Consider the following 13,023-nt stretch of genomic DNA (forward strand, 5'->3'; position numbering starts at 1 on the left):
CCCCCCGTCCCCTCTGGGGACCCAGAGATAGAAGAATTTGCTCTTTTGTCGAGTATTTGGGTACCACTGACCTCGGTCAGTGGCGGAAAAAAAGGAAACAAAAGATTCTCTGCCCGGCCCTCCTTCGGGGGAGGGAGTGGTGCGTTCACTATCTCCCGAAGAGCAACTCCGTCCATCTCTGGGTCGCCTGTCTCAAGGCCTCTTGTTCTTTCGCTTACCACCAGGTCTGACGGGGGCCTGGACGGGCGGGGCGGCTGCCCTGCGACCGGCTCCACGGCGCAGCTTTGCTGGAGGCCGCAGGAGAGGGTCGGTGGCAGGGGGCCGCCCTCGGTGATGGCAGCCGCTGCACGCCGGGGCAGGATGTACCTGATGGCCTCAGTCTGCTTTGGTCAGCGGAGAACTGCTGGGCAAAGTTCTCCAATCGTGCAACCTTGAGGGCTCGGGACACGGTGGAAGTCTCCACTCGAGCCCTACCCCTATGGCGGCCCGGGAAAGCATAGCCATTATTTCTGGATCCGATTCAGGCATTGCTACAGTCCCGGGGGAGAGCAGCGCAGCCGAATCTTCCTCTCCAGAAAGCTCTGGCTCACCCTCCGATGCTGCAACCGACATCTGATCGTCGGGGGGAGCCTCGGAAGAAACAGGTGGTACCCCCCGGGAGGGTCCAGCCTGCTCTTTCGAGAGCTCCACTGGTTTCGAAGTGCCGGCGGGATGGGGAATCCGCGGAGGGGAATTCCTTACCGTGACCGTAAGACCAGTCCGCACACTGACAGAAAAAGGGCGCCCCCGGCTGCCACCAGAGGGAACCCCAGATCTAGGCAGTGGCACGGGCACTCCGGAGAGTGACCGACTGAAAGGGAACCGTGGATTTTCACTGGTATTGGTAACGAATACTGAAATTTTGGTACCGTGACAACACTAATTGGGACCATATCAGTTATCTGCTGACATTGTAGACCTTTTCTATTATCATATCAGTCAATATTGCACATTTAATTGTGCACGCTCCTTTGCCTTTTTTTATTTAATACATATGTGCATCCCTAGATTTTAATTTTGCATCGTTCTGAACAGAATCTGTATTTGTACATTCTTGACAGAACAAAAAAGAATAGTAAATAAATCTAATTGCTATGTGTTCTTAGTTCTTAACATATTCGATTTGACAAAATGTCAAGAATAAAGATGGATGATGTTAGATAACCCACCTTACCATGCACAGTCTTCTTGGTTCAGGCATGAGTTTGAAGCTCTGTTGCTTGTTTGCCATCTAACTCTCTACCCACAGGTCACATGAGTGATATTTTAAAAAAGGATAGAGGGTGTGTGGAAAAGAGAAACTTTTGAGAATTATACTTATGTCCTAGGGAACTCATTACTGCTTAATACATTATCAGTGCCACTGACAGTGGTGCATCCTGTTACAAATACATCCACACAACATTCTGTCTTTATGAACCTCAGTACATGCACACACACAGGCCACAGTGTCAGCCCCAAAAGTGCTATTTAAGGCACTGATAAGTTCCCTTTGCCACTGAGAACAGGGTCTCGCTGACACAGCACAGTAGAGGTTGCCATTAAAATTAATGTCCTGGGATTAGAAAGACACTTAAGTGGGAATTAATAACAGAGAACTTACGAGAGGGTTAAATGTGTGAATAATTGTGCTATGATGCTAATGAGAGAATTATAATGTGAGAAAACTTGTTGAAGATCTCATGTCTATCACTCTCTGACTGACAGGCCACTGGGAGGATTGCTGTTGATGGGAAATGCAGTCATACTCACAGCTGGCACTGGTCCCCTTTGACCCCTTTAGTGCTACAGTAGCATTTCCCTGAGCTGGAGTGGCACATGTTGGCGTGGTTGTTACATCTGCAGGCTGGAGAGAAGACAGAAGACGTAGATAGAGAAAAACAGAAAAAAGGGAAGAAGAACATTTTTAAAGGTATAGTTCACCCAAAAATGAAACCTCTGTAATTATTTATTTACTCCCATGTTGTTCCAAACCTGTTTGACTTAATTTTTTCTGTGGACAAGTGGGAAAAATTGGAGACTTTTTTCCCATGTAATTACAATGAAAGCTTCAATGAAAACCGACGTTTTAAAAGTAAAAGTAGTTCATCAAAGTCTTCAAAAATTTGCATATGAGGAACAGACCAAAATTCATTATTCACTGATTATCTTCGCTTTCATTGTGTTGTTATCAAAGACTATATACTAAGATGGTTCACTTGTATTACTTGGAATAATTGGTAGAAACTGCATGGCACAATATATGTGGCTCTAGTAGAAGAAAGTCCTGCCTTCTAAACAAAGAAGCCAACTGGCAATTGGAAAAGTTATGGCATCACTGCAGCTGCTGTAAGAAGCTCCAGAAACAGTTACCGTAGTTTCCTAAAATTCATGCTTAGGGACTGCACATTCACATTGGCTGGATGAACCTGAAATATACGCCTTTTTACCATTATTTGAATGTAACAAACAACATTTATTAGACAGGGAAATATCAGATTTTACTGTCAATTTGAAATATATTTTTGAAAAGCTGGTTTGACAAGCAGTTTTCATGATTTCTGTATTTATTCCAGGAGATTTGGTCTTGCATGCCCCAAATAACTCACTGGAGGCACTGCAAATATGGCCACCATGATGTGGATGACTCATACCAACATAGTCATGAAGAATGCCACTCACCTGAAAAATTCAAGGTTGCTCCTGAAGAACTGCTGAACTGACAGCATGAGGGGTAGCAAAGTTGAGTTTGCAGAAGCGGGCAAAAGTACATGGGGAAGCCCAAGTGGCAGCAGCACAGATATCCGCCATAGAGACTCCTCTGAAAGCAGCCCAAGACGTAGACACAGCCCTAGTGGAATGACAAGATATACCCTCTGGCAAAGGTTTTTTGGGCTTTCTTGTATGCCATAGTGATAACCTCCACAATCCAATTTGACAATCTCTGCTTTGATACAGCGGTTCCCTTCCTTGCACCACCATAACAAATAAAAAGCTTATCTGAGCTCCTAAGATGAACGGTAGCAGTCACATATCCCTTCAGGGCTCGCACAGGACACAAAAGGTGATTCTCTGACTGGTCTGACTGTGGTGCTGACTGAAAAGCTGCCAAATTGATTGACTGATTTATAAACTGTGGAAACAGAACTTTAGGTAGAAAGGAAGGATTTGGTCGGAGCACAACACCAGAATCCTACGGCAACCAACGCATACATAACTCGCTAACAGACAAAGCATGCAACTCACTTGCACGCTTAGCAGAAGCAACTGCCAACAAAAAGTTTTCAAAGATATCCATTTCAGATCAGCTGTCTGCAAAGGCTCAAATGGTGGCAGACAAACAAAATCAAGAACAAGTTTCAAATCCCATTGAGGAAAATATGGGATATGGGCTTGTCTCAGCCATCTTGCACCCTTCAAAAAACTGCACAAGAGAGTATGAGAACCAAGAGAAGAACCATTAACCGGAACATGATGCGCAGAAATGGGCGCAACATATACCTTCAGTGTGGAGGCTGTTTTGCCTGAATTCAAAAGATGCTGCAAAAAACTGAGAACTCCAGGAACTTCACAGCATACAGGATCTAACCTACGCTCCTCGCACCATGATGAGAAAATCCTCCAACGTAGAGCTGACATGTAGATGCAGCTCTGGCACTAGTTATGGTATGAGCTACTGCAGGCTCACAATCTTCTAAGAGGCAGTTGGTCCCAGAGGCCACACCCAAAGCTGCAGACGGGCTGGATCCGGATGCCTGCCTGCGCCATCCATCTGTGACAACAGATCCTTCCGAAGCGGAGACTGCCATGTCCTGCCCACCAATAGACAGAAGCATGGGAAACCAAGGCCTGGCTGGCCATCGAGGTGCTACAAGTAACACTCTGTAGTTGCACAGAGATATTCTGTATAATGTGTCCCACAGAAGCAGAAGAGGAGTGGACGCATAAAGCAGGCAGTTTGGCCACTCGTGAGACAGAGCATCCTGCCCAAACTGGCTGGGTGTCTCTGTTCTTGCAAACCACAAGCGACAGTGAGTGTTCGCCTCTGTTGCAAAAAGATCCACCTCTGCTTCGCCAAACTGCTCCCATATCCTCTGCACCACATCCTGTTGAAGCCTCCATTCCCCTGGGTGTAGAAGATCCCTTGGCAGAGCATCCGCTATCTGATTGCTTGATCCCAGTAGGTGAACTGCCCTCAATGATGCTAGTCGAGGAAGAGACCAAGTGAGTATCTAGTGGGTGAGATGCAGGGACCTGAGGGACTTTGTTCCACCTTGATGGTTTAGGTGGAACACTGTCGAGGTGTTGTCGGACCGAATGAGGACATGACGGCCTGCCAGAACTGGTAAGAAATGCTGCAGGGCTAGGAAAACTGCAAGTAATTCCAGGAGATTGATGTGGTCCCTGGACCGAGCTGGAGACCAGCGGCCTCAAACACCACTGTGATTCCATGATGCCCCCCATCCGAAGAGGGAAGCATCGGTCGTGACCACCTCTCAACGAGAAGGAATGACCCCCAGGGGAACACCTGACATCATAAACTCCCGACGGTTCCACGGTGTCAATGCCTGGATACAACTGCTTGAGACAACAATCAGCCGATGAAGATTTCTGGCAGGGTTCAACTGCAAACTGTTGTCCCACCGCTGGAGAGACCTGAGGTGAAGCAAGCCGAGTGGAATCACAGAAGTGGCGGCAGTCAGCATACCCAAGATTTGTAAACACATTTTGTACGGCAAACTTACACCCAGCTGAAAACAGGCAAGAAGCAGCAGAATACTGTCCACTCGGGCATGTGAGAGGGTGGCAGACATTACATGGGAGTCCAGTGTCATTCCAATATAAGTAATTGTTTGCACTGGATTCAGACAACTCTTTGCCTCGTTTACTGCAAGACTTAGCTTCTGCACATGCTCCAAAAGCAGTCTGGTGTCACGAGCAGCTTGTTTTGTCGATGCACACAGTAGCCAGTCGTCTAAGTAAGGCAGGATTCGCATCCCTCTGGACCTCAGCAGATGTAGAGCTGCAGTCATGCACCTCGTGAAGACACGAGGGGCCAAAGACAGGCCGAACGGTAGGACCTTGAACTGGTAGGCCGGTTCTTGAAACTGAATCGAAGAAATTTCCTGTGGCGAGGAGCAATCAGAACATGAAAGTAAGCATCTTTAAAATCTATGCTTGTGAACCAATCTTCCTTTGTGACTGAATGAAGAAAGTCGTTTGAACGTAACATCCGAAAGGGAAGAGTTTTTAGGAATACGTTTAGATGTCTAAAGTCTAGAACTGGACGAAAAACACCATCCTTCTTTGGAATGAGGAAGTAAGTTGAATACAAAAACGTCCCTTTGAATGCAGGGATGAACCTTTTCTATGGCTTCCTTCTCTAGCTGCGAACAAATTTCTTGAGAGAGGGTTTCTGAATTAACTGTATCCCTTATCACTGTGGGGATAATCCTTGAAAACTTTGGGGGCCGGCGTCGAAACTGCTGAGTATACCCCTTGCTCAATGTAGTCCAAACCCATGGATCTACAGTCATCTCCCTCCAGTACTGCAGGTGTAAACTCGAAAAATGATCGATCACCTGTCCAATGACTTCAAGCTTTGTGATTGCGACTTTTAATGGCGGTGGGGTGGGGGGTCTGACGTGGTCCCCCTGGCAACTGCCACTGATGAGGTCGAAAACCTTGAGTGTTCTCAGTAGCACAGGGCCTCTGTAACTCCTGAGGTTGTGGCGTAGAATGCTGGCGGAATTGTTGCTCTAGTATCGCAAAACGATGACGAGCCTGAATGCCCGGCACCTTAAAAACAGGATTGTGCTGAGCCTGAGTCAATTGACGAGTGGCCTCAGACAACTTTAACCTTTTTTCCAGAAGCTCTGGGACATTAGGTCCAAACAGGTGACCAGGAACAATTGGGAGGTCTCGTAGTGTCTTTTTACAATCCTCTGGCAGTTTCGCCTGGGCGAGCCACACTTGCCGGCGAGCTGCCAGAAGTGTGGCTGTAAGAGTACCCAGTTCGTGGGTGAAATGGCCCATAGCCAAAAGAGCAGTTTGAAGGAATTGCGAAACTGAGGGGTCCACATTTGCTGATTCGAGTGTGTTAGTTGTGGTGAGGAGTAATTGACATATTGTGTTCTCGGCATGGGTCATATATGCAGTAGACTCATATGCCTTTTGAGTAACGAATCTGTGCGACCGCACTGAGTACTGGGGCAATGCACATTGCCTCGCAGGGCTTCATCAGGTGACACCACGAGGGCAGCGATGGGTTGCTCTATTTCTGGAGCACGGCCAACCCTAAAGGTATCTGCATCCGCCATAGATGCCAGTGTATGGGCAGTCTTTGACCGCCGTTAGTAGACCCTATCAGAGAGTTTGAAAATTTTGCAACAAAATCCTTGCATGGCAGCATAGCAAAGTTAGACCCAGCTGAAGACTGTCTAAAAAAGACGTTGGACTGGGCTGACTGCACTGGCATGTTATCCAGCCCTAAACAAGCAACTGCCATCTGGAGCACAGCTAGAAACCCCTGCAGCTGAAAAAAACTGCATTCTCCTGGGTGAAAGATTGTACAGCAACACCTATCACATTCAGATGATCCTGGAAAAATAAGTCAGACACACTTGTAGAGAGCACGTCAAAGTCAGCATGAGATGGAGGAGAAGAACTAAAAGGTTCGTCATCCATTTTCTTACTGGGACCTTTCTCATCTTCTTGTGTAATAGCTACAGGTGAGACAAGCATAACAGGCTGGAGCGTCTAAAGAAGGCGTTTTATCTCTGACATTTCAGACAACAGGACAGCAACTGTCTTAGAAAGAGAAGCTTCATCTACCTTCTCGTTCCGGGATGTCGACTTCTTAGATGGGGGAGCAACGGCAGCCGCAGATGCACCGTGTTTCCAATTCCGTGTGGTGGGTTGCGGCTCTGTTCCCCCGAGTCTTACTGTGGATTTGGGGTCCAATTCGGCTAGACGGAGCTGTCTCTCTGACATGGGTAAAAGGCTACAGTGTAAACACGGGTCTGTGAGAGCCTCTTTCAAATGCTGAATTCCCAAGAAGGACGGACAAATATCGTGGCCATCGTCAGGTAGAAAAGCATTAGGGAACAGCTTACATGTTAATGGGAATCCAGTAATGATAGAACCGTGAGCCATGACCACCACAATAACGGAACTGGCCGTCAAATTGCACCGAAGAATACAAAGTATTAAGAAAACTGCCTGGAAAAATAGCAGGAAAACTATCGGCCTCAGCGTATAAAAAACACTAGCCACCAGATAGAACTGCGAAGCACGAAGTGTTTCTCGAGATCCTTTCAGTGATAAGGTTAGCGGGGAACTGCCAACATATAAGCGTGGCGAAACACTAGCCTCCGGATAGCACCAAGAAGCACAAGGTATTTCACAGAAATCGTATATAAAAAGTGTTAAATAGCGGGGGACCATAACTATATCAACACGGAAAAATACTAGCCACCTGATAGCACCGAGAGGCACAAGTGTTGCACAATTTTATGTAAGATGAAAAAACTGAGCGGGGAACCGTCAGCAAATTTATCAGTAACACTAGCCACCGGATAGTACAGAGAAGCACTAAGTGTTATCGATATATCAGCAAATATATCTAACAAAAAACTCCCCGAAAAATCCCTTACAAGCGCGCTGTCACAGCTTGCGAAGAAGATAATTTGCTGCTCTTGTAAGCTGCACTTGACAAGAGCGGAAATCGATTGAAGAACTGAAGGCTGAGCTAGTGTATCTATTATACTTGAGACTCAGCCTACGTCACCACATGACTTTTTTGGTATATTATCTCGAGAGAGTATTTAGAGACCTAAATACAATGTATATAATGATTCAAAATAAGGGATTTCTCACCTAATTTATTGTGGACAGGGTGAAAATCTTAAGTTTGACTGCTTAAAAAACTAATAGCACACCTGTCTGCAACAGCTGCGGTTGACTAAAGCGTCCTAACAGGTATCTGAGGGGTTTTTTTTACAGCCAAGAATGCAGGTGTTTGCCAGAACATTCATCACCTTCACAGAACAATGACACAGAGGTGATTGCACACTATGATGAGGTAAGGCTGTTTATGTTGATCTAGTCACATGTCTTTATTCTGTACACATTAATGAGCTAGTTTATTACTGTGTAATTTGTAAAGTATGGCTGTATTTGTAACACTACATGCCGAGCCTTCTCCGGTACAACTGATGTCAGCAGATTCCACATGCCTTAAACTCCCCCTCCGCCCAGAGTGTCATATTATACAATGCCATTAGACTATAAAATGAATGAGCTGCCTTTACAGAGCGACCCGGCATAAAAATGTTTTTTATTGACTTGTTTAAATAGCATGGGATGGATCTACAAGTCAAAGATTTTATTTGGATCCAGATACGGCCGTAAAAAAGGCTGTCACAATTCTAAATAAAATAAATAAAGAGCAACAAAAAGAGAGAGAAGAAAAGAACAGACTTTTTATCAAGAGGCTTTACATATTGTTGGTTTTTTATCTGCAGGTCTGTTAAAATTCCCCCAGCATGCACTGCAATCGCTCTTTCATTCCAGCCAACAAGAGACAATTGGCAAAGAAAAACATTAATTTTTTACCACTCAGAAGATTTTATTGGTGTTGTCTGCTAAGCGAATCACTATTATGACTGCTCATACTTTGTGTTAAAGGGTTTTTCACACAGTTTTTGCTATGGACATAAAATAATGAGAACGTTGTGCTCATAATTTTCAATGCATTCAGACTTTTTGCCTGGCAATCAATAACGCACATCATCATCATCATCATCACAATTATTATTATTATTTTTATTATTATTAACTACTGTTCAAAAGTTAGGGGTAAGTAAGCTTTTTTTTTTTATGTTTTTGAAAGAAGTCACCAAGGCTGCATTTATTTGATCAAAAATATAGTAAATTGAGAAATATTATTACAATTTAAAATAGCCGTGTTCTTTTTTTTAACATATTTTAAAATTTAATTAATTCCTGTGATGGCAAAGCTGAATTATCTAGCATTATTACTCCAGCCTTCAGTGTCACATGATCCATAAAATATGCAGTTCTCATATGCAGTTTTGGACTGTTACAAACTAAATATAATTTGTTTTATATATTATATTATATTTTATATTAACCCAGGTCAGGGTGAGGTCCACTCTTTTCTGCAGAAAATTTACAAAATGTAGATGCAGGGCAAAATACTAGCACACATTAATAACAGTGCATTAAACAGCGCAGTAACATAAAAGGCTTTAAATCATGCCAGTATAACGGCAAGGAGTAGCATACATGATTTTCACATGAACTCAAACGTGCACATGCATGTTCTTTTTGTGTATGTGTGCATTTGTATGCATGTCATTTTGACAGGACTGTGGGGACAGGGCTGCTGCAGAGTGTCTCCACTGTGCATGCTGCAAAAAGATTTATAGCTAAATTATGATGTGTAAAATGTACTCACATTATAGCAGAGGAACAGCACTGCCTGGAGCTGCTGTTTCAGCACTTACTCTGAAAGCGATGGACTACAAACACACACTCACTCTCACACGCAGGCCAATGCGCACACGTACGCTCGCATAAATATTTCTGCCAAAAGCCATTTAGGCCCTGGAAATGACAAAACACACACACTCACAAACACGCATACAATGAAAGTAGTCATCTAACCATGTCTAACAAAACTTTTTCATAACACACACAAACATTAGCATATATCTGACATGCTTCATTTAGATCCACAATAAAACTTAATGAAAGAAAGGAAATAAATATGAAAATAAAGGGAGACAGAAGAGATAAACTGATATTTGTATGCAAACAAACCGTGGAACATAAGTGACAGAAACCAGAGTGAAGTCTTTCATAAATCCTCACAAACAGATGCGTGCACGCACACACACACACACACACACACACACTCATACACACACACACGACATTAAAGCTGATGGAAGTTTAACCAGTCATGAAAGGAACCAGGCTCAGATGCAATGCATTCTGAGTTAAAATCTGATAATGCAAAAAGGGTATTTGGGTTTTACTCCTAAATTGACATGGTGTATTGTTTAAAAAGTGAAAACTGTTCAGCGTGCCAAACATCTTTATATCATCTATCCACATGCATACTCATTAAAGATTATATATATATATATATAAATATATTCATATATATCCTCAAATCTCATTTGCTCTTCATTTTGCAAGCACCACACATGTATGCAAGCTAGAAATGTACTTATGTATTCAAGTTGGGTTTCAGATGGTCTAGAAATACTTTTATACCATTTTCAAAAAATGTTTCAATTAATGACTTTAAAATGTCATGTGATGTAAACAAATATTAACATATTTTCTAGGGGTAGGGGAAAAAATCGATACAGCATAGTATAGCGATATTTTCCGCGGCAAAACTGTATCGATACACGGGCGCCAAGTATCAATCTTTTATTATACTATTTGAAAGAATAACAAAATCAATTTCTTTACAGTCCACTAGATGGTGGTGTTGAGTTTTTTTCTAAAATCCTTTAATGCACGGCAAGCCGTTGATTATCCCGCTTATTCCATGGTCATTTGCCAGCATTGACAACTTAAAGCTGTTTATGATGTTAGCAGCGCAATATTTTAACGGAAGGGTAAAAATGACGGTTATTTTTGTCAGTTACGGCTCGTCAGTTACCCGCTTCAAATCACATACAGAGATTAAATAGTGCGGTAAGACCACATTTATTTAAAGGGGTCATATGATGTTGCTAAAAAGAACATTATTATGTGTATTTGGTGTAATTAAATGTGTTTATGCGGTTTAAGGTAAAAAAAAAACATTATTTTCCACATACTGTACATTTTTGTTTCTCCTCTATGCCCCGCCTTTCTGAAACGCGTTGATTTTTACAAAGCTCATCGGTCTGAAAAAAATTTAAATCGCATCATATGACCCCTTTAAAAACATATATAGCATTTATTTTAATGAATTATTGATCGAGAGAGAGATGACAGTTGTGTGTGTGAACTGCCTGCATCTGTGCGTCTCTCTATACAAACAATGAAGCTGTTTAGTTATTTCGATTTTACCTCGTTGCTGAGGAAGATAATGTAGCAATCTATTATCTATGTTGTTTTATTAATAAAAGTCACGGGGCAGCACCGACAATAAGTTTCTGTGTGTGCGCAGTGCGATCTGCAATCTCTGACCTCTCTTCCTCTCACTGTGTTTGAGTGCGTGTGTGTGTGCGTTAATTAAAGCAGCACATTAATATAGAGCGGTGATATTGAACTGGCTTGGAACTACATGGAATAAATGACAGTAAAATACTCTAAGAGCACAGCAGTGCATAGTATACCTGTTGTAGCACATTGTTTACTTTAAGAGTACATGTTATGTTTAGTGGTCGACCGATATATCACCAAGGCCAATATATCGGCCGACATTTGGCATTTTTCAAATATCGGCATCGGCTGATAAGTTTTTCTGTTTGACCGATGCGTTCAAGGACTTTTATTTTGACGACGCCGAGAACGGCAGCGTCTGAGCACACAGTGCTCACATTCTCCCTCTTGTTCGCTGTTGTTCTGTCTAATACGGATAGACGTCTGTCTAATAATCAAATAGAATGGTTAAACAAAGGAATTAAAATGTATACAAAAAGTATTATAAGGATTGCTCTTATATTATTAGTAATAGAAAGGCACACATTATAATACTTTCTTGTTTGCCATCAGCATTCAGCAAATATGCATTTATATCATTTAAACAAATCTTTGAATGACTAATGAGCATAACTTCACAAACCTTGCAAACTTAGTCGGATTCAGCTGTGAGATCTTGTGAAGTGTGCATTTGTATCCTGCATGATCGCATGTTCTCTGTGTGACGGTCGATCCGTGCGAATTGAACGCGGACAGTAGGAGAGTTCAGCTGCACTGGAGACGCGCGATCGAAAAACTTTAAACTCCTGATTTCAAATTATGCTGCGCTTTATGCATTTGCCCACTGCCATATTCATGTCATTTTCATTGTGTTCTGTATGTAAAATGAGTGTTACCTTGGCTTTATTTGAAAAAATATGATTCCCAATGCACACAAACTTCCCAGAATACTGAATGTCCTGTTGGTTACAGTGTTTACTTCCTTTGTAATTATATTTTTATTAAATATTTATTTATTTGTGATATACTTTGTCATCTAAAGTATAAGTATGTTTATTTAACATAATTATTTTTGAATCCATTTTCAAATTATTTCAAATTTCTTAAATATCAATTAAAATAAATAAAATTATATCGGCTTTATACCGGCCACCCTGCTTGCCAAGATATCGGCATCGGCTGTCAAAAAAACTATATCGGTCGACCACTAGTTATGTTTAATTTAAATGTAACATTTTTGTTTTAATGTAAGACTGTTTTATTTATTTTAAATTTAACAGTAATTTACTTTCAAATGCCCCAATTGCTGAAGGGTCTGCACAACTTTTTTGTACAAGTTCACGTTGCATTGTTCAAAATATCTGTAGTAGCACAGCAGTGCATACATGTTTACATTTAATTAAGGTTGACTAGACTAGACTGTAATACAAATAGTTGAGTTTGCCAGGTGCATACAACATTTACATAAAAAGTGTTGGTCAGTTTGTCTGCTTGACAATCCCATTTTGCACTGCAACAATAAAATTGAAGTGAGATAGATAAACTGAGAAATGTTTCTTTTTAGTTAAAACAGATGTTGTCAGTTTTCCTTTGGGGACATATTTCGAAGTTGGAAAAAGGTAATAAATTGCAATATATCGCAGAATATCGCAATATACTTAAAACCGCAATAATATTGTACCGTGACACAAGTATCGTGATAATATCGTATCTGGTGATTCCCACCCCTAGTATCCGACGTAGTAGCCGAACTGCATCGGGCCACAGATTTGTCCCTCCGTGCCACCAAAGAAACGGCCAGAGCTATCGGCAGTTCAATGGCAGCTATGGCGG

The 13,023-nt window shown here is 42.3% G+C and overlaps 1 protein-coding gene across 1 annotated transcript in view; it reads right to left on the reverse strand.

Moving 5' to 3' along the window:
• Nucleotides 1-13,023, reverse strand: part of LOC107698718 (attractin-like protein 1) — a 286,058-nt gene that overhangs the window by 193,538 nt on the left and 79,497 nt on the right. Inside the window, exon 18 of the mRNA XM_016499821.1 lies at nt 1,792-1,885. Within this exon, the coding sequence (XP_016355307.1) occupies nt 1,792-1,885 (94 nt within the window). The remainder of the gene's footprint in view (nt 1-1,791; nt 1,886-13,023) is intronic.

This window comes from Sinocyclocheilus anshuiensis, unplaced genomic scaffold (genome assembly GCF_001515605.1).
Source record: "Sinocyclocheilus anshuiensis isolate Anshui unplaced genomic scaffold, SAMN03320099.WGS_v1.1 scaffold1015, whole genome shotgun sequence".
Classification (NCBI taxonomy): domain Eukaryota; kingdom Metazoa; phylum Chordata; class Actinopteri; order Cypriniformes; family Cyprinidae; genus Sinocyclocheilus; species Sinocyclocheilus anshuiensis.